Source organism: Lethenteron reissneri, chromosome 4 (genome assembly GCF_015708825.2).
Source record: "Lethenteron reissneri isolate LAM-NWPU_2019-01 chromosome 4, ASM1570882v1, whole genome shotgun sequence".
Classification (NCBI taxonomy): Eukaryota; Metazoa; Chordata; class Hyperoartia; order Petromyzontiformes; family Petromyzontidae; genus Lethenteron; species Lethenteron reissneri.
In genome coordinates this window covers 9,401,942-9,426,687 of record NC_083782.1, presented here as the reverse complement: position 1 = coordinate 9,426,687, position 24,746 = coordinate 9,401,942, and the positions used below count along the sequence as shown (strand labels likewise).

Here is a 24,746-nt window from a genome sequence, read left to right as displayed (position 1 = left end):
GGATAGCGATCGAGGCGTAGGAGGGAATTGGTTTGGTAAGAGTGAGAGGATGAAAGAGTTCGACAGGCCCGTGCTGGTGAGACTAAACACGGGAGAGCAAGACACGGCCGTGACCTAATCACCCACAATACACCCGGATTTGTTAGATCTCAGCAGCTAAGCAGGCGTGAGCCCGGATAGCGGCTTGGATGGGTGACCGCCATGCATGCCAGGTTGCTAAAGGCCTGCTGCAGGGCTTGTTCTGTATGGCCGGCAGCAAGAGCGCGGTGCGGAAAATCCCCGTTGTTGTACCCTACTTTCTACGCTCCGCGCCCTCGCTGAGCCCTGCGAGCCGCGTGGCGTGCGGAGGCCGTCATCCAGCAGTGGATCGACACAAAGGCCTGCACGTGTGCAGTGGTTGTGGGCGGAGGAGCAGGGGAACGTCTAAAGTCCCCACTGGAAGAGGGCAGCGAGGGACGGAAGGAGGACATCGTTGTTCGTGTGGATGTTAAGCAGGGAGGGAGTTCCAGGTGTACAGGAGGTCGTAGGTTCCATCCCGACCCTGACGATACCTGCTGCTGTATATTTGGAGTCTGAGTCTCTTTCTCTCATCATCATCACGGTGGCGAGGAGATGTTAACTACTTCGCCTGGTGTACAGGAGGTCGTAGGTTCCATCCCGACCCTGACGCCTGCTGCTGTATATTTGGAGTCTGAGACTCTTTCTCTCATCAACATCACGGTGGCGAGGAGATGTTAACTACTTCGCCTGGTGTACGGGAGGTCGTGGATTCGATACCGACCCTGACGCCTGCTGTATATTTGGAGCCTGAGTCTCTTTCTCTCATCATCATCACGGTGGCGAGGAGATGTTAACTACTTCGCCTGGTGTACAGGAGGTCGTGGATTCGATACCGACCCTGACGCCTGTTGCTGTATATTTGAAGTCTGAGTCTCTCTCTCTTCCCATGGCCTCGTGGATTTTTCTCCGGGGACTCCGGGTTTCCCCTGCACATTTCGAATCAACGTGACGCGGTTAGAGTATTTGTCTGCTGTAAATGTCCACGTGATAAGCCACCTGGTCGGGCTACCACTTTTCGCCGCGTAGCTCAGTGGGGCCTTACCTGGTAAAAAAAAAAAATGTTTTAAATAGTCACGGGGAGGCTGAATTGTAGAGGCTGACCTACGGGAGGTTGGACAGAGGGCCTAGGCAGCTGGAATGGAGTCCACACAGAGGAGAGGGGAAGAAACATTAGAGGAGGAAAGGTAGGGGGGAGAGAGAGGCGAGCGAGTGGTGGAAGCTTCGTGGAGATGTTGCGGGCGGTGCTTGGGAGTCGGAATCCACGGTCGAATCGCGAGCCACGCGATGAATGTGTGCGGGTGCTCTCGAGTGAGGGTGTGGAAGATGACCTGGCCCCGGCCAATGAGGACGCGAGCGACGCTCACAACAACGAGCGGAGCGCTGGGCGGATAAAATTCAGCAAGTTGGCATATTCTTTGGGTCTATCGGGAAAGTCACGTAGATAAGTTCAATTAAAATAACAAAAAAATAACAAAACTACGACGTATCGATCGCAACTCAAGCGATCGTCATCAGGAAGAAAAAGAGGGGGAAAGCTGCTGAAGCAGACTGTTTTAAAGGTTTAAAATGGGTGTAGCCCAAGGGTCATAAACGAAGTGGGCGGGGCTTGTTATGTTAATGTTAGAGATTAGCATGTTCATGGAAGTGGCTATGTTAATGTGAGAGATTAGAATGTTCATTGAAGTGGCTATGTTAATGTGAGAGATTAGCATGTTCATGGAAGTGGCTATGTTAATGTGAGAGATTAGCATGTTCATTGAAGTGGCTATGTTAATGTGAGAGATTAGAATGTTCATTGAAGTGGCTATGTTAATGTGAGAGATTAGCATGTTCATGGAAGTGGCTATGTTAATGTGAGAGATTAGCATGTTCATGGAAGTGGCTATGTTAATGTGAGAGATTAGCATGTTCATGGAAGTGGCTATGTTAATGTGAGAGATTAGAATGTTCATTGAAGTGGCTATGTTAATGTGAGAGATTAGCATGTTCATGGAAGTGGCTATGTTAATGTGAGAGATTAGAATGTTCATTGAAGTGGCTATGTTAATGTGAGAGATTAGCATGTTCATGGAAGTGGCTATGTTAATGTGAAAGATTAGCATGTTCATGGAAGTGGCTATGTTAATGTGAGAGATTAGCATGTTCATGGAAGTGGCTATGTTAATGTGAGAGATTAGAATGTTCATTGAAGTGGCTATGTTAATGTGAGAGATTAGCATGTTCATGGAAGTGGCTATGTTAATGTGAGAGATTAGAATGTTCATTGAAGTGGCTATGTTAATCTGAGAGATTAGCATGTTCATGGAAGTGGCTATGTTAATGTGAGAGATTAGAATGTTCATTGAAGTGGATATGTTAATGTGAGAGATTAGCATGTTCATGGAAGTGGCTATGTTAATGTGAAAGATTAGCATGTTCATTGAAGTGGCTATGTTAATGTGAGAGATTGGCATGTTCATGGGAGTGGCTATGTTAATGTGAGAGATTAGAATGTTCATTGAAGTGGCTATGTTAATGTGAGAGATTAGCATGTTAATGGCAGTGGCTATGTTAATGTGAGAGATTAGCATGTTAATGGCAGTGGCTATGTTAATGTGAGAGATTAGCATGTTAATGGCAGATCGCAGAGCAGCAACGTCGCTGTGTTAGTGTGGGAAATTTAACCTGCTAATGTCAAATCAGAGAGACGAAAATAACAACTAACGAACGACCCAAAGAATATGAATTCCTGCAGTCACGAAAGCTTTAAGTGAAGTTGGCATAGTTGGGCGTACAGCTGTTGCATCTGCCAGTCATCTGTCAGTCAACCCACGGCACCTGCTGGGCCTGTCCCGTGACCTCCTCCTGCCAGCGAGCCTTCGACACTTCACGTGGCCTCAAAGTGCACCTGGCCTGGCACGGGCGCCGTGGTGACATCACTGTCACAAGCCAGGCCTGCTGCTCGCCGCCTGTCCTACACACATTCACAGCGCCAGGATTGGAGGTAGCCGCAGGTTAGAATCGATCTATCTGTATGGATGTTAAACATGTATTTTTTTTAAAATGAGAAGTATTTTTTATTGAAAGAAAGCAAGGGAAGCGAGGGTTACAGCGTACGGTGCGACTGGGTGGGGTGACGCGTGGGGTAAAGCGTAATGATAATAATTTACATTTACATGTAAGGCGCCTTCCACTCACGTCTCAAGGCGCCTTAATGGAGTAGTAACACCCACGAGCTACACAGGGGGGTTAACGTTCTGAGTGGGAGAGACCGCCTTGATGACTACTGCGGGGGAGGCAAACGAGGATCCTGTGGGGCTGTGGTACGTGTTGTTGGCACGGTGGAGGCAGTACAGCTGGTGCATCTGCCAGTAATCGGTCAACGCATGGCACCTGGGTCTGTCCCGTGACCTTCTGGCAGCGGGGAGCCTTCGACACTTCACTTGCGCCTGGCGTGGCACAAGCGTCGTGATGATGTCACCGTCACTCAGTGACCAAAGGCGGTTGTTGTTGTGGTTGAAGAGGTTGGTGGCTCGTGCGGCGGTGGTAGTGGTGGTGGTGGCAATTGGTGAGTGTGTGTTGAATGAGGGTCTGCCTGGTGGGGCACGTCGGAGGGGTGGATGTGTCGTCAGTGGGAGAGTGTGGGGGGTGGTGATGCTTGTGTTTTGATGAGTGTGTGATCTCCTTGTGTGCATGGCTGTTCTCCAAGGTTTCCACTGTGTGCAGACAAACCCAGGGATTGAGCAGGACCCCTCCTGGCGATGAGCCTTGAGACGACTAAGTGGTTTTCCTGTGCAATAAAAAATAAATTCTTTTTTCGAATAAAACGATATATATTCCACATTTCCATATTGAACTTTTTAATTTTACCAGATAAGGCCTCACTGAGCTGTGTTGGATTTTTTCAAAAGCGACCTGGCCACAAAATGATAGCTCAACGAAGTGGCTTATCACGTGGACGTTTCTAGCAGCCAAATACTCTAAACGCGTAATTTTTTATTTTAAACGTTTAGAGAAAAACCGGAGAACCTGGAGAAAACTCCACGCGACCACGGGGAGAACAGTAAAACTCCCAAATATACAGCAGGCGTCAGGGTCCGGTTCGAACCCATGATCTCCTGTATACCAGGCGAGGTAGTTAACATCTCGCCACCGTGGCGTAACATCACACGGCTTGAAAACGTGCATTTACTTGAGCCCTCTTGTCAATCCACTGCTGGACGAGGACCAATCCACGCCACGTGGCTGGTATGCGGTTTATTTGACCATACTTCACCACCGCACAGATATGTCTGTGCAATGTTGGCGAACGTTGTAGCCCATATACACGGGAGCATAGAAGCGCAGTACAACAATGGATTTAACTGCACTACCTTCTGCTGCCTGCAGGCTAGCCGCAGCCCTGTCCATCACCTGTGGCGACCTGGCGTGCACGGTGGTCACCCGTCCAATCACTATCCAGGCTCAACTCTGCTTAGCCTCAAATGATTTTGCTTCGCCTCCGAGATCCGATGAGATCAGGTTCATTCTTGGTGATCTGAAACATAATTAACAGGCTCATATCTCGTGAGTTTTGGCTGCAGGTTCTGTTTGCGTTTTAATCATTTTTTTCCCAACAGGCTTTCGCATAATCTCAGATGATTATTGTTTAACTGCCTCCAGCATCGGGACGTGGGGCACATTTGCTGGATTTCACCGCAGTCAGATCGTGGAGAAACAGAAGTCTACAAAACCAAACATCCGCGAGGTTTATTTTCACGAATGTCTGTATTGTGTGAGTAAAAAAAAAACCTCTAGATTTAAAAGACAAATTTAGCAAAACAAGAATTCCGCCAGGCCAGCAGTCGGCGCATTTTTGGAATATTCCCTTGCAGACGGTTAGAGAATGTGAAATAACAGAACCCAGGTAAGAACTGGTCCACAAATGCAAATTTCTCTCTGTATCCAGCGAGAGCAGCAACAACAACAAAAACCCATAAAGAACAACAACCCACACCCTCTCATCGCGGGCGATGCCGCTGGAAAATGATAGCCACTGTGCGCGGCGAGGAAAATGGGAAAACGATATCGGGGTGGTGATATAGAGTGGTGAAATAGAGTGGCGATAAAGAGTGGAAGTGGAAAGCGGACGAGACGATGGGGGGGTGGGGGGCACAGAGAGACAAAGTGTTGGGGAGGGGGAGGGGGGAGTGTGTGGGTGGGTAGGAGGGAGATAGGGAGGGGGTGAGTGGAAAATTGAGGGAGGGGAAAGTGGGAGGGAACGACTGCCAAGTCGAGTTCACAAATCTCACCATCCTGAATCACTTCGCTCGCTCGCGCGCGCGCGCTCCCGATCATTTGTCCCCGTGGCGTTGTTCGCTGCTGGTGTTGTCGGCTGGTGCCGTGAGCTTTGCGCTCTTTCTCGCCGCCGCCGCCGCTGCAGCAGCAGCAGCAGTAGCCAGGGATCGGTGCGGCTGCCTGGGGGCTCTGCGAAGCACCGTTTCTGAGCGTGCGTCTTCCTTTTCTCCTTCCCCAGGATGGATGTGGTGGCTCAGCTACAGAAGGAGAGGCTGCAGACCTTGACGGTGAGGCGTTTCTCTATCTCTCTCAATCTCAAAGTTGTTTGTCTCGATGTGTTGTCATATTTCGTCCTATTTAAACTATTTCACAATTTGTATTTGTTTTTTTTTGACCAGGTAAGGCCCCGACTGAGCTGTATGGCTCGTTTCAGAAGCGACCTGGCTATTACAAATGATATCTCAATGAAGTCGCTTATCATCATGTGGACATTTATAGCAGCCACATACTCTGAACGTGTGATGTTGATTGTAAACGTGGGGGAAAATACGGGAGGACGTACGGAAAAATCCACACGACCACGGAGAGAGAGAGAGAGATACAAACTCCAAATATACAGCAGGCGTCAGGGTCGGGATCGGGTTCGAACCCACGACCTGCTGCATACCAGGCGAGGTAGTTAACATCTCCTAGCCACCGTGGCGTTCTTGTCCGGGAGGGGTTATGACTCGTCGTGTTTTCGAGATTGATGAAATATGAGTGCCACTTTGCGGAACGTTTCCAGCGGTTGTCCTACAGAGACCGGTCCCCCGCCATAGGAACGTAGAATTGACAGCGTTGGGGGCCGAGGGCAACTCGGCGCTGATTTGGCGGCGATTCGACTCCGCTAAAGTAAATAAAACTGGCAGTGCATTTGGCAAGTGAAATGTAACATCGCGACAAATATTCCCCAGCGCAAGGTTAATTGCCGCGCACGCAACGGCAGAACGTCGAGCGTACCCGTCAAAAATGAACCTGAACGAAGAATAAAAACACCGGCGCTAACTTCGACAGCGGCGCTCTGTTTCTTTTTTTTTGCGGCCGATGGGCCACATCGCGCGGGTCTGTACTGCGGCGCGTTTGATCGGCATTCACGCATCGGTGCGGTGCCCTTCGCGAGCCATCGACGCACCTGTAACTGGGGAGGGATCATCGTGTGCGAGGTTCGCCTACTTCCAGTGGCCTACAGGTGTGAGTAGTGCGAGTAGACTGCTCACCTATCCGTATGAGTGGGCTCTCGGGTTTTCCCACTCTCCTCCCACGTGGAAATCGCGAATAAATGATTTTTTTAAACTCCCAAATCGGGGACATTTCGCAGTACAGGGCCCAGCCTGTTGCCCAGCTAAGCACCGGCCCCGCTCACCCTCGACGGCAGCTGTAAAAAAAAACCACGTGATTGGTTCATAATGTGTGTCAATAGGAGGCCAGGTTAATGTTCAAACGAAGTTATATTAAAGTTCGGAAGCGTAACATTGCAATGTTGTGCTTGAAGGACATGGAAGGACCTCCGCTGTGCAGGAAATGTTATTTTTTTTTCGGTAAAGTCACGTAGGTTAAGAGAAAACAAATACATTAAATCACGTAACTGTTCCACCTGAAGACGGAAGCTTGTGTTGCCTCCGAAACGTCGTGATTTAATTTATTTGTTTTCTTTTAACCTACGTGACTTTACTGAAAAAACCAAAGAGTATGGATCCTTGCAGTCACAAAAACTTAAAATCTAGAGTTATTTTTCTTGTTCAGAGTGAACGTCACGCGCAAGTTGCTGATGTCTTCACGGATCACAAACCATTTACGCGAACTCCGGTCATCCTCAAAGCGGCTTTTGCTGACCACTGAACAAAGACGTTCAGCTGCTGTGCGGATTGTTACATCGCAGAACTGCGTCTCGTGGAGGCCTTCATCCAGCAGCAGATTGCCCGCGGCTGTTCACGCGAGGAGTGAACTCCGTGCGTGGGATGACCACCATTGACTTGCCCGTGCCTCTGCGGTGCTCGTTTTTGTCTCGAGCCACAGAGAGCACGGTGGAGCCGACTTGACCCCTGGCCCAGATTCACGTCTGTCAACTTTCCAGCTGCGAGTCGAAGTGCCAGCGTTGCGTGACATCGGAGGTCGCAAACGGGTTTTGATTCCTTACCCGTACCTGTACCCGGCCACACCAGGGTCGAAAACGGGTACTCGTACCCGTACCCTACCCGATACCTGGCTACCCGTACCCGGCCGGGTATCGGGTAGGGTACGGGTATCGGGTACCCGATTGCGACCTCTGGGATGAAGCCATGTTGCAGGCGCGGGTGGGTTGATTCTAGGAACTTGAATTGTGAGAAGAGACAAGACGTTGGGAAATGAGTGACAAACGGTTACTCACCAGTGACTCACGGCCTACCTGTACCCGTACCCGGCCGCACCAGGGTCACAAACGGGTACCCGTACCCGGCCGGGTACGGGTAGCCGGGTATCGGGTAGGGTACGGGTATCGGGTACCCGGTTGCGACCTCTGTGTGACATTTATTCTCCGCTTCGTAACCCCTCGACAGTGCCCCTCCACCTGCTCCTCCTCCTCCGTAAGCAGCCCGCGGTGGCGGATCAAAGAGGTGCAGCACGGACCAAGCGGGGACGTTTCAATAGCGACAAGTTCCATGCAGCTGATACCAGCGGCGGCTCGATTAGTGGCAGTAGTTGGGATGTGATTCAAGTTTGATTCGGGGTTGTAAGTGGCAGCAGCAGCAGTATCCCCTGTTTAGCCAAGTGGCGGTGACGTCGCCACGGTGCTTGTGCCATGCTAGGTGCACTTTGGATTGCAGGCCCGTTGAGACACGCAATGCATTTGCCTCTTTCACAAGGGTGACCTGGGTCACATCAAGTTGTCTGTCATGGATCGGAATATATAAAAGAAAAAAATGATATTGCAACAAGAATTTATATTTGTTATCTCGTAATAATAATTGTTATTTTTTTACGTTTTACAATATTGAAGCGCATTTCACCCGGAGGTCGCAAAGTGCTGCTGTACGTCGATAAAAACAGGAATAGCTAAATATTTTTAAACGAACGCAATAAAAAAACTAATAAAAGCTCGCAGGCTCGTGAAAGCAACACCCCGCGGAGTAAAATAAACACCCGGCGGGCGAAGGTGACGTGTATATACGCGGAGGAAGCGAAGAGTAGATACGTGGAAGGAAGTGTCTGAAGGCGCGACTGGAATCTGCGTCTGGCGGAAGTGGATGCCACCGCCCGGGAAGAGGCCCTGCCCGGTCACCCGCCGGGCAGGGCCTCCGCCTCGGCCACGCACAGCGGCGGCGGGCGGCACCAGCGGTCAGAGTCGGATCTCTTTGTGTCCGAAGGTCAGAGGTGCCGGGGTGGCTCGGGGGGGTTGGGGGGGGTCAATCTGGGGAGGGTCAATCTGGGGAGGGGGGGTCAATCTGGGGGGTCAATCTCGGGGGGGAAGGTCAATCTGGGGGGGGGTCAATCTTGGGGGGTGAATCTGAGGGGGTCAATCTTGGGGGGTCAATCTGGGAGGTCAATCTGGAGGGTGACTCTGGGGGAGTTAATCTGGGGGGGTATCAATCTGAGGGGGTCAATCTGGGAGGTAAATCTGGGAGGTCAATCTGGGGGAGGTCAATCTGAGGGGTCAATCTGGGGGGTCAATCTGAGGGGTCAATCTGGGGAGGGTCAATCTGAGCGGTCATTCTGGGGAGGGTCAATCTGGGGGGGTCAATTTGGGGGGGGTCAATCTCGGGGGGTCAATCTGGGGGGAGGGTCAATCCCGTGTCAGGGCGCTGAGCGTTCATCGCTGAGTGTTTCACCATGGGGCTCGTCTGATCCTTGTTGGTGTCCCCCCCCCACAATGCAGTTCCCTGTCGTTCTTCTCAAGTGCTGCTCGCTGCAAGAGCTCCGAGTTTAAATGTCTCGAACCGTCTCGCGACAGACTCCGATGGCGCCATCACGATGTTCGTGTAGCCACAGAGAACATCCCACCAAGCGGCTCAGCGGTAGAGCCAGCGGCTTGCAGCTGGAAGGTTGCGAGTTCGAATCCTGCTTGGGGGTTGACTCAGCCTGCTCGCGCCACGTTACAGGAACGCAGAGCAGTGATCGTCCTGTGGATGGACTCACCTCCGCCATAGGAATGGTGGACTTCTACTACTGGCTGAATGCTGTAAGCGGGAGATGAGCACCACGTGATTGCTCATTTGAGCCAGGAAATCGCTGACTTTTTTTGTTGAAAAGAAGAAAAACGCATTAAAAACTGTTCAGAATCGAATTTCCGTTTCCACAGCAACGCTGAGAAGTCAGCCTCACTGGATGCTGCGCGGTCGTTAATTCCCTCCACATTTCAATAATTACACGACCCGAGGTAGCCGGGTTTCTCGAGAGGGCTCGTGATTAGCTGCAACAGAGCCAGCAATGCTGATGGGCCTGGGTTCGAATTTGGACCGCCACCCATGATTTAAAACAGGGCTTTAAGAAAAAAGTGACTTTGATAGCTGACCAATTCATCGCCCGGGAAAAGATACCAGCCCTATCATCATATTGTTGTCGCAATAACCGCAATTTTGTATCTGGCCATGTGGCAATGTGCTCGGAGCTCTCTTACCTTACCCCAGCAGAAGATCGGCGAATTAAAATTCCAGTCACGATGTGGTCATACGCCCATTCTCGGCCTGGCGGAGAGACATTGGCCCACCCCACCGTAGGAATGTGAAATTTCCGCCACTTGTGGAGGACAACCAATGGAGGTGGACGGTGCCCTTACGCCGCTCGTTCAGAGCAGGGAGACCCTCTGACCTCTTGAGCTCTGAGTAATCGTTCTCTAGACGTGCCGTTAATTTGGCGCAGTGAACCCCCCCTCCCCGCGTTTCAAATAAGACGCGGCGATGTCAGCCGTTGTGGCAAAAAAACCATCGGCATTTCCTGAACAGTTGCATTGTGGTCCTCCTGTCCGACCTAGATCACCGTTACCGTCAAATTAAATGATTGCAGATGTGGCCGACTGACGGCAGCGTTGATGCGGAGACAGACAACTGTGATGGGCCGGTTTCGTCCTCATTAGAGCTCATCAGCTCAGTATAGTCACCACTGCTCACTGCTGGGAATTCTAATCGTCGAGCGCCCTCTTACTCAACATGGGTCCAATGATAAGAATTATTAAAATGTATAAAGCGCCCTTAAACGATTGTTCTCAGGGCGCTATAACCGGAAAGGCGGAAAATAGTATGACGTCAACCGAGGAAAGAAGAAACGAGAAAGACGTTTGAAAATAACTAAAGAGAGAGAGGAAGCCACTTTAAACAGATACGTTTTACGATGCGCTTTACGCAGAACTTGTACTTTGTGGGCCTGCGCTGTTATTCTGTTACGATTGGGGTTTTCTCGTCGCTTTCAGATGTGACGGTGTGTAGGCCGTGGCAAGACGCCTCTCCCAGCCAACGTTGGCCGGTGTTCCATCCCGCACAGCTTGCCCGCGTGCCGGTGGGCGCATTGTGTGCCGGTCAAAAAGGGATGCGTTCGCAGGAAAAAAAACACAACAACGGCCAATTTATGCATATAAAATAAAAAAAATTCGGCAAAAAATAACCCACCGTGGCCTTGAAAGAAAAACATCGGCGGTTATACATTTTTATTGTATGGCCCACGGTCGTGCTGAGTGTCCTTCTCGTTGATTGTGCTCGTGCCTCGCTGCCCACTCCAGCGGCGGCGGCGGCGGCATCGCCAACAATAATTGAGCTGCTTTGTGTTGCGGGCTACGTGCGCAACGTCGCTTGTGACCGTCGCCCGAGATCGTCAACTCGGGCTGCGCTTGAGAACCCCACTCCCCCCGCCCCAATCGGTTTGTAATCGCAAATGAAGGAAACCCCGGGCCCAAGTCCAGGGCTCTCAGCATCGACGCCAGCTGCTTGCGCTGATGCCGTTACGATGGGAGAGAGAGAGAGAGAGACAGCTGAGACAGCCACAGACCTCGCTTTGTTAATATTTAATTCGTAACGAATTCAAACTACTTGTGATTGCTGCATTGCACTTCACGCAGATCGATATCGCCGAACTATCTTCCATTTCATTTTAGAAATATATCTCCACGAGCACGAGACACGGCGTCCCTGTGAACAAGTTGTACAATGTCTTAACAAATGGTAGGAGATGTTCCACGTGTTGTCGTCGTCGTCGTCGTTGTCAGCGCTGTCTTCCCACTGCTGGGCAAAGGCCTTCTCTCAGTCTCTTCCATTCCTTACTTCCCTTCCTTGCTGACGTCAGTCTATGGGCCTCTGTGTGAGTCTATGGGTCTCTGTGTGAGTGTATGAGTCTCTGTGTGAGTCTATGGGTCTCTGTGTGAGTCTATGGATCTCTGTGTGAGTCTATGGGTCTCTGTGAGTCTATGGGTCTCGGTGTGAGTCTATGGATCTCTGTGTGAGTGTATGAGTCTCTGTGTGAGTGTATGAGTCTCTGTGTGAGTGTATGGGTCACTGTGTGAGTGTATGGGTCTCTGTGTGAGTGTATGGGTCTCTGTGTGAGTGTATGGGTCTTTGTGTGAGTCTATGGGTCTCTATGTGAGTCTATGGGTCTCTGTGTGAGTCTATGGATCTCTGTGAGTCTATGGGTCTCGGTGTGAGTCTATGGATCTCTGTGAGTCTATGGGCCTCTGTGTGAGTCTATGGATCTCTGTGTGAGTCTATGGGTCTCTGTGAGTCTATGGGTCTCGGTGTGAGTCTATGGGTCTCTGTGTGAGTGTATGAGTCTCTGTGTGAGTCTATGGGTCTCTGTGTGAGTCTATGGATCTCTGTGTGAGTCTATGGGTCTCTGTGAGTCTATGGGTCTCGGTGTGAGTCTATGGGTCTCTGTGTGAGTGTATGAGTCTCTGTGTGAGTGTATGAGTCTCTGTGTGAGTGTATGGGTCACTGTGTGAGTGTATGGGTCTCTGTGTGAGTGTATGGGTCTCTGTGTGAGTGTATGGGTCTTTGTGTGAGTCTATGGGTCTCTATGTGAGTCTATGGGTCTCTGTGTGAGTCTATGGATCTCTGTGAGTCTATGGGTCTCGGTGTGAGTCTATGGATCTCTGTGAGTCTATGGGTCTCTGTGTGAGTGTATGGTCTCTGTGTGAGTGTATGGGTCTTTGTGTGAGTCTATGGGTCTCGGTGTGAGTCTATGGATCTCTGTGAGTCTATGGGTCTCTGTGTGAGTGTATGGTCTCTGTGTGAGTCTATGGGTCTCTGTGTGAGTCTATGGATCTCTGTGAGTCTATGGGTCTCGGTGTGAGTCTATGGATCTCTGTGAGTCTATGGGTCTCTGTGTGAGTGTATGGGTCTCTGTGTGAGTCTATGGGTCTCTGTGTGAGTCTATGGATCTATGTGAGTCTATGGGTCTCTGTGTGAGTGTATGAGTACTCCTTCCTCACACGTGTGGCCAATTCGTTCTAAACATTCGGATACAGGTGGAGACGGTGAAGTTGTTGATTGTTTTTTCGTTGCAATTGTGCCGAGAGATCAATTGCTGAGTGTCCTTCTCGTTGATTGTGCTCGTGCCTCGCTGCCCACTCCAGCGGCGGCGGCGGCGGCATCGCCAACAATGATTGAGCTGCTTTGTGTTGCGGGCTACGTGCACACGTCGCTTGTGACCGTCGCCCGAGATCGTCAACTCGGGCTGCGCTTGAGAACCACCCACTCCCCCCGCCCCATCGGTTTGTAATCGCAAATGAGGGAAGCCCCGGGCCCAAGTCCAGGGCTCTCAGCATCGACGCCAGCTGCTTGCGCTGATGCCGTTACGATGGGAGAGAGAGAGAGAGAGACAGCTGAGACAGCCACAGACCTCGCTTTGTTAATATTTAATTCGTAACGAATTCAAACTACTTGTGATTGCTGCATTGCACTTCACGCAGATCGATATCGCCGAACTATCTTCCATTTCATTTTAGAAATATGTCTCCACGAGCACAAGACACGGCGTCCCTGTGAACAAGTTGTACAATGTGTTGACAAATGGTAGGAGATGTTCCACGTGTTGTCGTCGTCGTCGTCGTTGTCAGCGCTGTCTTCCCACTGCTGGGCAAAGGCCTTCTCTCAGTCTCTTCCATTCCTTACTTCCCTTCCTTGCTGACGTCAGTCTATGGGCCTCTGTGTGAGTCTATGGGTCTCTGTGTGAGTGTATGAGTCTCTGTGTGAGTCTATGGGTCTCTGTGTGAGTCTATGGATCTCTGTGTGAGTCTATGGGTCTCTGTGAGTCTATGGGTCTCGGTGTGAGTCTATGGGTCTCTGTGTGAGTGTATGAGTCTCTGTGTGAGTGTATGAGTCTCTGTGTGAGTGTATGGGTCACTGTGTGAGTGTATGGGTCTCTGTGTGAGTGTATGGGTCTCTGTGTGAGTGTATGGGTCTTTGTGTGAGTCTATGGGTCTCTATGTGAGTCTATGGGTCTCTGTGTGAGTCTATGGATCTCTGTGAGTCTATGGGTCTCGGTGTGAGTCTATGGATCTCTGTGAGTCTATGGGTCTCTGTGTGAGTGTATGGTCTCTGTGTGAGTCTATGGGTCTCTGTGTGAGTCTATGGGGCTCTGTGTGAGTGTATGGGTCTCTGTGTGAGTGTATGGGTCTCTGTGTGAGTGTATGGGTCTCTGTGTGAGTCTATGGGTCTCTATATGAGTCTATGGGTCTCTGTGTGAGTCTATGGATCTCTGTGAGTCTATGGGTCTCGGTGTGAGTCTATGGATCTCTGTGAGTCTATGGGTCTCTGTGTGAGTGTATGGTCTCTGTGTGAGTCTATGGGTCTCTGTGTGAGTCTATGGGGCTCTGTGTGAGTGTATGGGTCTCTGTGTGAGTGTATGGGTCTCTGTGTGAGTGTATGGGTCTCTGTGTGAGTCTATGGGTCTCTATATGAGTCTATGGGTCTCTGTGTGAGTCTATGGATATCTGTGAGTCTATGGGTCTCGGTGTGATGAGTCTATGGGTCTCTATGTGAGTCTATGTGTCTCTGTGTGAGTGTTTGTGTCACTGTGTGAGTGTATGAGTCTCTGTGTGAGTGTATGAGTCTCTGTGTGAGTGTATGGGTCTCTATGTGAGTCTATGGGTCTCTGCGTGAGTCTATGGATCTCTGTGTGAGTCTATGGGTCTCGGTGTGAGTCTATGGGTCTCTGTGTGAGTCTATGGGTCTCTATGTGAGTCTATGGGTCTCTGCGTGAGTCTATGGATCTCTGTGTGAGTCTATGGGTCTCTGTGTGAGTCTATGGGTCTCTGTGTGAGTCTATGGGTCTCTGTGTGAGTCTATGGGTCTCTGTGTGAGTGTATGGGTCTATGTGTGAGTCTATGGGTCTCTGTGTGAGTGTATGGGTCTCTGTGTGAGTCTATGGGTCTCTGTGTGAGTCTATGGGTCTCTGTGTGAGTCTATGGGTCTCTGTGTGAGTGTATTGGTCTCTGTGTGAGTCTATGGGTCTCTGTGTGAGTCTATGGGTCTCTGTGTGAGTGTATGGGTCTATGTGTGAGTGTATGGGTCTATGTGTGAGTGTATTGGTCTCTGTGTGAGTCTACGGGTCTCTGTGAGTTTATGGGTCTCGGTGTGAGTCTATGGATCTCTGTGAGTCTATGGGTATCTGTGTGAGTGTATGGGTCTCTGTGTGAGTCTATGGATCTCTGTGAGTCTATGGGTCTTTGTGTGAGTCTATGGGTCTCTGTGTGAGTCTATGGGTCTCTATGTGAGTCTATGGGTCTCTGTGTGAGTCTATGGATCTCTGTGAGTCTATGGGTCTCGGTGTGAGTGTATGGGTCTCTGTGAGTCTATGGGTCTCGGTGTGAGTCTATGGATCTCTGTGAGTCTATGGGTCTCTGTGTGAGTGTATGGGTCTCTGTGTGAGTCTATGGATCTCTGTGAGTCTATGGGTCTTTGTGTGAGTCTATGGGTCTCTGTGTGAGTCTATGGGTCTCTATGTGAGTCTATGGGTCTCTGTGTGAGTCTATGGATCTCTGTGAGTCTATGGGTCTCTGTGTGAGTGTATGGATCTCTGTGAGTCTATGGGTCTCGGTGTGAGTGTATGGGTCTCTGTGTGAGTGTATGGGTCTATGTGTGAGTGTATGGGTCTATGTGTGAGTGTATGGGTCTATGTGTGAGTGTATGGGTCTCTGTGTGAGTATATGGGTCTCTATGTGAGTCTATGGGTCTCTGTGTGAGTCTATGGGTCTCTGTGTGAGTCTATGGATCTCTGTGAGTCTATGGGTCTCGGTGTGAGTCTATGGATATCTCTGAGTCTATGGGTCTCTGTGTGAGTCAATGGGTCTCTATGTGAGTCTATGGATCTCTGTGAGTCTATGGGTATCTGTGTAAGTCTATGGGTCTCTGTGTGAGTCTATGGGTCTCTGTGTGAGTCTATGGGTCTATGTGTGAGTGTATGGATCTATGTGTGAGTGTATGGGTCTATGTGTGAGTGTATGGGTCTATGTGTGAGTGTATGGGTCTATGTGTGAGTGTATGGATCTCTGTGAGTCTATGGGTCTCTGTGTGAGTCTATGGGTCTCTGTGTGAGTCTATGGATCTCTGTGTGAGTCTATGGGTCTCGGTGTGAGTCTATGGGTCTCTGTGTGAGTCTATGGGTCTCTATGTGAGTCTATGGGTCTCTGCGTGAGTCTATGGATCTCTGTGTGAGTCTATGGGTCTCTGTGTGAGTCTATGGGTCTCTGTGTGAGTCTATGGGTCTCTGTGTGAGTGTATGGGTCTATGTGTGAGTCTATGGGTCTCTGTTTGAGTGTATGGGTCTCTGTGTGAGTCTATGGGTCTCTGTGTGAGTCTATGGGTCTCTGTGTGAGTCTATGGGTCTCTGTGTGAGTGTATTGGTCTCTGTGTGAGTCTATGGGTCTCTGTGTGAGTCTATGGGTCTCTGTGTGAGTGTATGGGTCTATGTGTGAGTGTATGGGTCTATGTGTGAGTGTATTGGTCTCTGTGTGAGTCTACGGGTCTCTGTGAGTTTATGGGTCTCGGTGTGAGTCTATGGATCTCTGTGAGTCTATGGGTCTCTGTGTGAGTGTATGGGTCTCTGTGTGAGTCTATGGATCTCTGTGAGTTTATGGGTCTTTGTGTGAGTCTATGGGTCTCTGTGTGAGTCTATGGGTCTCTATGTGAGTCTATGGGTCTCTGTGTGAGTCTATGGATCTCTGTGAGTCTATGGGTCTCGGTGTGAGTGTATGGGTCTCTGTGAGTCTATGGGTCTCGGTGTGAGTCTATGGATCTCTGTGAGTCTATGGGTCTCTGTGTGAGTGTATGGGTCTCTGTGTGAGTCTATGGATCTCTGTGAGTCTATGGGTCTTTGTGTGAGTCTTTGGGTCTCTGTGTGAGTCTATGGGTCTCTATGTGAGTCTATGGGTCTCTGTGTGAGTCTATGGATCTCTGTGAGTCTATGGGTCTCTGTGTGAGTGTATGGATCTCTGTGAGTCTATGGGTCTCGGTGTGAGTGTATGGGTCTCTGTGTGAGTGTATGGGTCTATGTGTGAGTGTATGGGTCTATGTGTGAGTGTATGGGTCTATGTGTGAGTGTATGGGTCTCTGTGTGAGTATATGGGTCTCTATGTGAGTCTATGGGTCTCTGTGTGAGTCTATGGGTCTCTGTGTGAGTCTATGGATCTCTGTGAGTCTATGGGGCTCGGTGTGAGTCTATGGATATCTCTGAGTCTATGGGTCTCTGTGTGAGTCAATGGGTCTCTATGTGAGTCTATGGATCTCTGTGAGTCTATGGGTCTCTGTGTAAGTCTATGGGTCTCTGTGTGAGTCTATGGGTCTCTGTGTGAGTCTATGGGTCTATGTGTGAGTGTATGGGTCTATGTGTGAGTGTATGGGTCTATGTGTGAGTGTATGGGTCTATGTGTGAGTTTATGGGTCTATGTGTGAGTGTATGGATCTCTGTGAGTCTATGGGTCTCTGTGTGAGTCTATGGGTCTCTGTGTGAGTCTATGGGTCTCTGTGTGAGTCTATGGGTCTCTGTGTGAGTCTATGGGTCTCTGTGTGAGTCTATGGGTCTCTGTGTGAGTCTATGGGTCTCTGTGTGAGTCTATGGGTCTCTGTGTGAGTCTATGGGTCTCTGTGTGAGTCTATGGGTCTCTATGTGAGTCTATGGGTCTCGGTGTGAGTCTATGGGTCTCTGTGTGAGTGTATGGGTCTCTATGTGAGTCTATGGGTCTCGGTGTGAGTCTATGGGTCTCTGTGTGAGTGTATGGGTCTCTATGTGAGTCTATGGGTCTCTATGTGAGTCTATGGGTCTCTGTGTGAGTGTATGGGTCTATGTGTGAGTCTATGGGTCTCTGTGTGAGTCTATGGGTCTCTGTGTGAGTGTATGGGTCTCTGTGTGAGTGTATGGTCTCTGTGTGAGTCTATGGGTCTCTATGTGAGTCTATGGGTCTCTGTGTGAGTGTATGGGTCTCTATGTGAGTCTATGGGTCTCTATGTGAGTCTATGGGTCTCTATGTGAGTCTATGGGTCTCTATGTGAGTCTATGGGTCTCTGTGTGAGTCTATGGGTCTCTGTGTGAGTGTATGGGTCTCTATGTGAGTCTATGGGTCTCTATGTGAGTCTATGGGTCTCTGTGTGAGTCTATGGGTCTCTGTGTGAGTGTACGGGTCTCTGTGTGAGTCTATGGGTCTCTGTGTGAGTGTATGAGTCTCTATGTGAGTCTATGGGTCTGTGTGTGAGTGTATGGGTCTCTATGTGAGTCTATGGGTCTCTGTGTGAGTCTATGGGTCTCTGTGTGAGTCTATGGGTCTCTATGTGAGTCTATGGGTCTCTGTGTGAGTGTATGGGTCTATGTGTGAGTGTATGGGTCTATGTGTGAGTGTATGGGTCTATGTGTGAGTGTATGGGTCTCTGTGTGAGTATATGGGTCTCTATGTGAGTCTATGGATCTCTGTGAGTCTATGGGTCTCTGTGTGAGTGTATGGATCTCTGTGAGTCTATGGGTCTCGGTGTGAGTGTATGGGTCTCTGTGTGAGTGTATGGGTCTATGTGTGAGTGTATGGGTCTATGTGTGAGTGTATGGGTCTATGTGTGAGTGTATGGGTCTCTGTGTGAGTATATGGGTCTCTATGTGAGTCTATGGGTCTCTGTGTGAGTCTATGGGTCTCTGTGTGAGTCTATGGATCTCTGTGAGTCTATGGGTCTCGGTGTGAGTCTATGGATATCTCTGAGTCTATGGGTCTCTGTGTGAGTCAATGGGTCTCTATGTGAGTCTATGGATCTCTGTGAGTCTATGGGTATCTGTGTAAGTCTATGGGTCTCAGTGTGAGTCTATGGGTCTCTGTGTGAGTCTATGGGTCTATGTGTGAGTGTATGGGTCTATGTGTGAGTGTATGGGTCTATGTGTGAGTGTATGGGTCTATGTGTGAGTGTATGGGTCTATGTGTGAGTGTATGGATCTCTGTGAGTCTATGGGTCTCTGTGTGAGTCTATGGGTCTCTGTGTGAGTCTATGGATCTCTGTGTGAGTCTATGGGTCTCGGTGTGAGTCTATGGGTCTCTGTGTGAGTCTATGGGTCTCTATGTGAGTCTATGGGTCTCTGCGTGAGTCTATGGATCTCTGTGTGAGTCTATGGGTCTCTGTGTGAGTCTATGGGTCTCTGTGTGAGTCTATGGGTCTCTGTGTGAGTGTATGGGTCTATGTGTGAGTCTATGGGTCTCTGTTTGAGTGTATGGGTCTCTGTGTGAGTCTATGGGTCTCTGTGTGAGTCTATGGGTCTCTGTGTGAGTCTATGGGTCTCTGTGTGAGTGTATTGGTCTCTGTGTGAGTCTATGGGTCTCTGTGTGAGTCTATGGGTCTCTGTGTGAGTGTATGGGTCTATGTGTGAGTGTATGGGTCTATGTGTGAGTGTATTGGTCTCTGTGTGAGTCTACGGGTCTCTGTGAGTTTATGGGTCTCGGTGTGAGTCTATGGATCTCTGTGAGTCTATGGGTCTCTGTGTGAGTGTATGGGTCTCTGTGTGAGTCTATGGATCTCTGTGAGTTTATGGGTCTTTGTGTGAGTCTATGGGTCTCTGTGTGAGTCTATGGGTCTCTATGTGAGTCTATGGGTCTCTGTGTGAGTCTATGGATCTCTGTGAGTCTATGGGTCTCGGTGTGAGTGTATGGGTCTCTGTGAGTCTATGGGTCTCGGTGTGAGTCTATGGATCTCTGTGAGTCTATGGGTCTCTGTGTGAGTGTATGGGTCTCTGTGTGAGTCTATGGATCTCTGTGAGTCTATGGGTCTTTGTGTGAGTCTATGGGTCTCTGTGTGAGTCTATGGGTCTCTATGTGAGTCTATGGGTCTCTGTGTGAGTCTATGGATCTCTGTGAGTCTATGGGTCTCTGTGTGAGTGTATGGATCTCTGTGAGTCTATGGGTCTCGGTGTGAGTGTATGGGTCTCTGTGTGAGTGTATGGGTCTATGTGTGAGTGTATGGGTCTATGTGTGAGTGTATGGGTCTATGTGTGAGTGTATGGGTCTCTGTGTGAGTATATGGGTCTCTATGTGAGTCTATGGGTCTCTGTGTGAGTCTATGGGTCTCTGTGTGAGTCTATGGATCTCTGTGAGTCTATGGGTCTCGGTGTGAGTCTATGGATATCTCTGAGTCTATGGGTCTCTGTGTGAGTCAATGGGTCTCTATGTGAGTCTATGGATCTCTGTGAGTCTATGGGTCTCTGTGTAAGTCTATGGGTCTCTGTGTGAGTCTATGGGTCTCTGTGTGAGTCTATGGGTCTATGTGTGAGTGTATGGGTCTATGTGTGAGTGTATGGGTCTATGTGTGAGTGTATGGGTCTATGTGTGAGTTTATGGGTCTATGTGTGAGTGTATGGATCTCTGTGAGTCTATGGGTCTCTGTGTGAGTCTATGGGTCTCTGTGTGAGTCTATGGGTCTCTGTGTGAGTCTATGGGTCTCTGTGTGAGTCTATGGGTCTCTGTGTGAGTCTATGGGTCTCTGTGTGAGTATATGGGTCTCTGTGTGAGTCTATGGGTCTCTGTGTGAGTCTATGGGTCTCTGTGTGAGTCGATGGGTCTCTATGTGAGTCTATGGGTCTCGGTGTGAGTCTATGGGTCTCTGTGTGAGTGTATGGGTCTCTATGTGAGTCTATGGGTCTCGGTGTGAGTCTATGGGTCTCTGTGTGAGTGTATGGGTCTCTATGTGAGTCTATGGGTCTCTATGTGAGTCTATGGGTCTCTGTGTGAGTGTATGGGTCTATGTGTGAGTCTATGGGTCTCTGTGTGAGTCTATGGGTCTCTGTGTGAGTGTATGGGTCTCTGTGTGAGTGTATGGTCTCTGTGTGAGTCTATGGGTCTCTATGTGAGTCTATGGGTCTCTGTGTGAGTGTATGGGTCTCTATGTGAGTCTATGGGTCTCTATGTGAGTCTATGGGTCTCTATGTGAGTCTATGGGTCTCTATGTGAGTCTATGGGTCTCTGTGTGAGTCTATGGGTCTCTGTGTGAGTCTATGGGTCTCTATGTGAGTCTATGGGTCTCTGTGTGAGTGTATGAGTACTCCGTCCTCACACGTGTGGCCATTTCGTTCTAAACATTCGGATACAGGTGGAGACGGTGAAGTTGTTGATTGTTTTTACGTTGCAATTGTGCCGAGAGATCAATTGTTCTCACGATTTGCAAAGCAGCGGACGAATGATGACGATGCATGTGCCTGTGCGCACCGCACGTATCGGTTGTCCCAGGTGTCTCCTCTCAAGGCGGGTGCTCCGAATCAGGAGACGCGCACTCACAATTGAACGTCAGAGTTTAATTGCACCTGGCTCGGTGTCTCAGGGGTGGGGGGAGGGGGGGCTGATTCCCTGCCAGAGCACTGAGCCAGCGCCGTGGGAGATCTCAAGTTGCGGTTAGTTTTGTTGTGTTTCCACCCGCACCGACGATGAGCACGGTCGGCGTGCAGCCTATAGCGACCTGCTGTGCATGGTGGTGGTCACCCATCCAAGCACGATCCAGGCTCAAACCTGGTTAGCTTGTCAGATCTGAGCGTGGCCTCTTTTGATAGATGAATACAAGATCATTATGCATATCTGACAAGGTCGGGCGCAAGGGTGATTTGGTCAGAGACTTCAGAGAGCTGCGTCACTGATACGAGTAAAATTTCCCCTTGTAAGGAACTTCAAATATGGTGTCTGTGCTGTCATTCTTTTGCGAGCCGTTTCGGGATATTCACTGCTCACTGGGAGCAAACCTCGTGGAAATTTCAGCACCGTAACGGCACTGTCAGCAATATTACAATTGGAGAAAGAAAAATCTAAAACGTTGACAGCGTGTGCTATAACAGAGCAATCTAATATTGTTCTTTATAATTTACAGATTATTATTGCAGTTATTGTTATTAAATATTGACCGTTTCCTCCCTATGTTCACTCGTGGCCAGGGACGTAACCGCGTTTTTCGCCATCGGAACAAGGTGCCTGCATTCGCGAGCGCTGTCAAGAACGTAACCGTCGCCGATAGACATCGGGGTTTTTACCGCATTACCATTCCAGTTGGAACTTCAGCTCCCAATGGGTGGGGACTCCTTGGCCCAGCGTCTGCCCGCATCGCGACCACTGTTGGTTTGCTCCAGAGTGGAACGGATTCGGTCAAAATCCTGGAGAGGGGAAGACGGTGGACTGAGTCGAGCTCTGACCCAATGTTTGAATGTCGCAGCCCTTTTGGCGTAGCGCCACCCACTCGCATTCTCAAGTTGTGCCGTTCGTCGGAGTGCGTTGAAACCCAGGACAGGCCTTGGAAGGCTCACTAATACACTGGATTGCACGCATTTTTGTTTGAATTCAGTGCAATTTTTTTTAAGCACATGAAAGCTGAGGGAGAACCTTTCTACCCGTAAAAATATATCCTCGCGCGAGAAATTCCAATGACTTGGTTTTAAGTAAAATCATGTAAATCTGTTCGTTTTATTTTGCTCACCTACAGATGAAATTCTCATGAAAGTATTGTCTCTGACGGGTGCTCAAACTCATCGAAGTGCAGGGCTCAACGTGGGAGGAGGGCTGGGCGTGGTTTTTGTTGGTCCCTGCTGATGACTACTTAGCGCCGATACTGCGATTCAGATTTTATTTACTAAATCAAAATGTTAGCCCGGTACAGCCAATATTGCTGCAATTGGCGTTCGCGTGCGGAATTCAGTTCCGTTTTGTGCGTGTTGTAGTTTGTTAAGGTGAACACATTCGTGAGATATTGATGCTGATACCGGGGTTTTAATTTATCTAATTGGGCTTCAAACCCAGGCAGGAGTCACGGATTACAGATAAATTCCATTTTAGAAATCCTAATTACGAACTATCACGTGATCCCCATCGCTTGTTCTTCTTTCCTGGGAGTTATTTTGTATTATTGTTATTCATTATTCTTCATTATTATACCATTATGTATGCATGAGCCTAAAATGCTGCAGTGTGCGTGTTTATGCGTACGGTATATACGTGTGCTATGAGCAATGTATAGTTACTACTCTTTGGTTTTTTCAGTAAAATAAATGAAAAAACAACTAAATTAACTCACAGTGATTTAATTTAGTTGTTTTTTTCATTTATTTAATTTAATGTTTTACCTACGTGACTTTACCGAGCAAAACAAAGAGTATGAATCCTTGCAGTCACGAAAACTTCAAATCTAGAATGTATAGTTACTGTTAAGATATTTTTTTTCCAATCCGCTGCTGGATGACAGCCTCCTCACCCCACATTGGTAACAGTGTGCCGTTTGACCATGCTGGCCAGCTCGGGTTTTTAGACATGAGTGCCTACGACCGGTTCCGATATCATTCGCCACTGACGTCAGCTATGGTTGTGAATCGAACTCGGGTCGCCCAGGTTCTTCGTGCAGCTCATTCACCACTGAGCCACCCCCCACGACTCCTCACCGCCACGGCTTCGTATATCTGGACGTGTGTTGCCGTATTCCTGTTTCGAGTGGTCAGTGCATTGCCCGTCCAATCTTGGTGACCTGGGTTAAATTCTAGACCGTGATGCATGACCTCAGGGGCTGTTGGATTCCCCGAGGTGGAGTTAGCCTTGAATGAGTACCTCGTGCAGCGCATGAAAGTCAACGCTGGGAAGACAAAAGTGGCTGGGCATGGCAATAGCCACACAATCCTGATTGGGTACCGTGCCAGCCTTGATAAATGCTTGAGGGCAATGGTTGCCCCATGTGGTATTTGAAGATATATTCTGGTTTGTCGTGTCTGCATATTAGGGTGGGATATTGAAATTGTTCGATGAGCTGATCAGATGAAATAAATTTGTATTCGTGTTATATTTGTTCCTAAACATGAATCTAAACCACTCCAAATATTCAATAATATTGGCGCACCATATATTTTTTTGGTGGAGTGGTGGCGCAATGGATTGCGGCCTGTGCTACGAAACCCGGCGACCCGAGTTTGATTTCCGGCTATGGCTAACATCTGTGGCGAGTGATATCACAAACAGTCCTGCCATTGATACGTACTGACCAGTGTGGCGAACTATGGCTCAGCAAAGAATCCCCATAACTGTCATGGCGTGGTGAGGTCTTCATCTGTTGGTGGATTGAAGTTGGATGGAATGAGTTTTAATCTATTTGACAGATTCTTTAAGAACTGTAGGATGCCCTCTGTCGAAGTGGAAATGTACTGGCCACCTGTAACGTCAACAAGAGGCATCTACGCTTTACACTTTATTTTTGTTACTGATTAAAGTGTTTATTAACTTTAAGAAACAAGAGAAATGCTTTACTTAATGTAGGCTTCCACTACAGCACGTGGCAACAAAAATCCATGTCTGTCGATACTTATTTTTAAATGCTGTATCATTTTATAAATCGGCTATTACAATGTATCATCCGATTATTATCTGCAGACCAGGATTGGATTTATCCACCAGCCGATGTTATCAACAAGAGAAGCTGATTCGACCTGCTTTGCTTCGTATCAGTTTCGGGTCTGATTGGATCCACGTGATATCAGGTCCAATAGTGAACAAATGTTGAGTTAAATTTACGTTAAAAAAATATCTACAAACAGTTTAACACGTAGTAAGTACGCTTTCGCGACCAATATGATTCATGATCGAGTTTTTTTAACGTTAGATCGCGTAAATATATAAATGTGTCGTTAAACCCGCCACCACCCGACACAGCCAATTAATAAGGGTTTGGTGTGTGAACAAAATACAACAGATTCATGAAACGGATGGAACAACATTCACGATTTGTGGGTTTACTCTCCAACACACCGATGTGCTGAAGTAGTAACTAATTGACACGTTTTGTTTATGTGGCAAACCTGACCAACTGGCTTTGTCGGGTGGTGGTGGGTTTAACGACACATTTATATTTACGCGACCTAACCCAGAAAACAATCTCTACTATGGATCCACAAACAGCATTTATTAGAGTAAAAAAAACCTGGAAAATCAATTGCACTGTTCCAAAAACCAGTCTCCATCT

At 48.8% G+C, this 24,746-nt stretch overlaps 1 protein-coding gene across 1 annotated transcript in view; it reads left to right on the top strand.

Moving 5' to 3' along the window:
* The window catches only part of LOC133350751 (paralemmin-1-like), a 101,061-nt gene that overhangs the window by 30,295 nt on the left and 46,020 nt on the right, over positions 1–24,746 (top strand). The window contains exon 2 of the mRNA XM_061565476.1: positions 5,555–5,603. Coding sequence (XP_061421460.1) covers positions 5,555–5,603 — 49 coding nt within the window. The remainder of the gene's footprint in view (positions 1–5,554; positions 5,604–24,746) is intronic.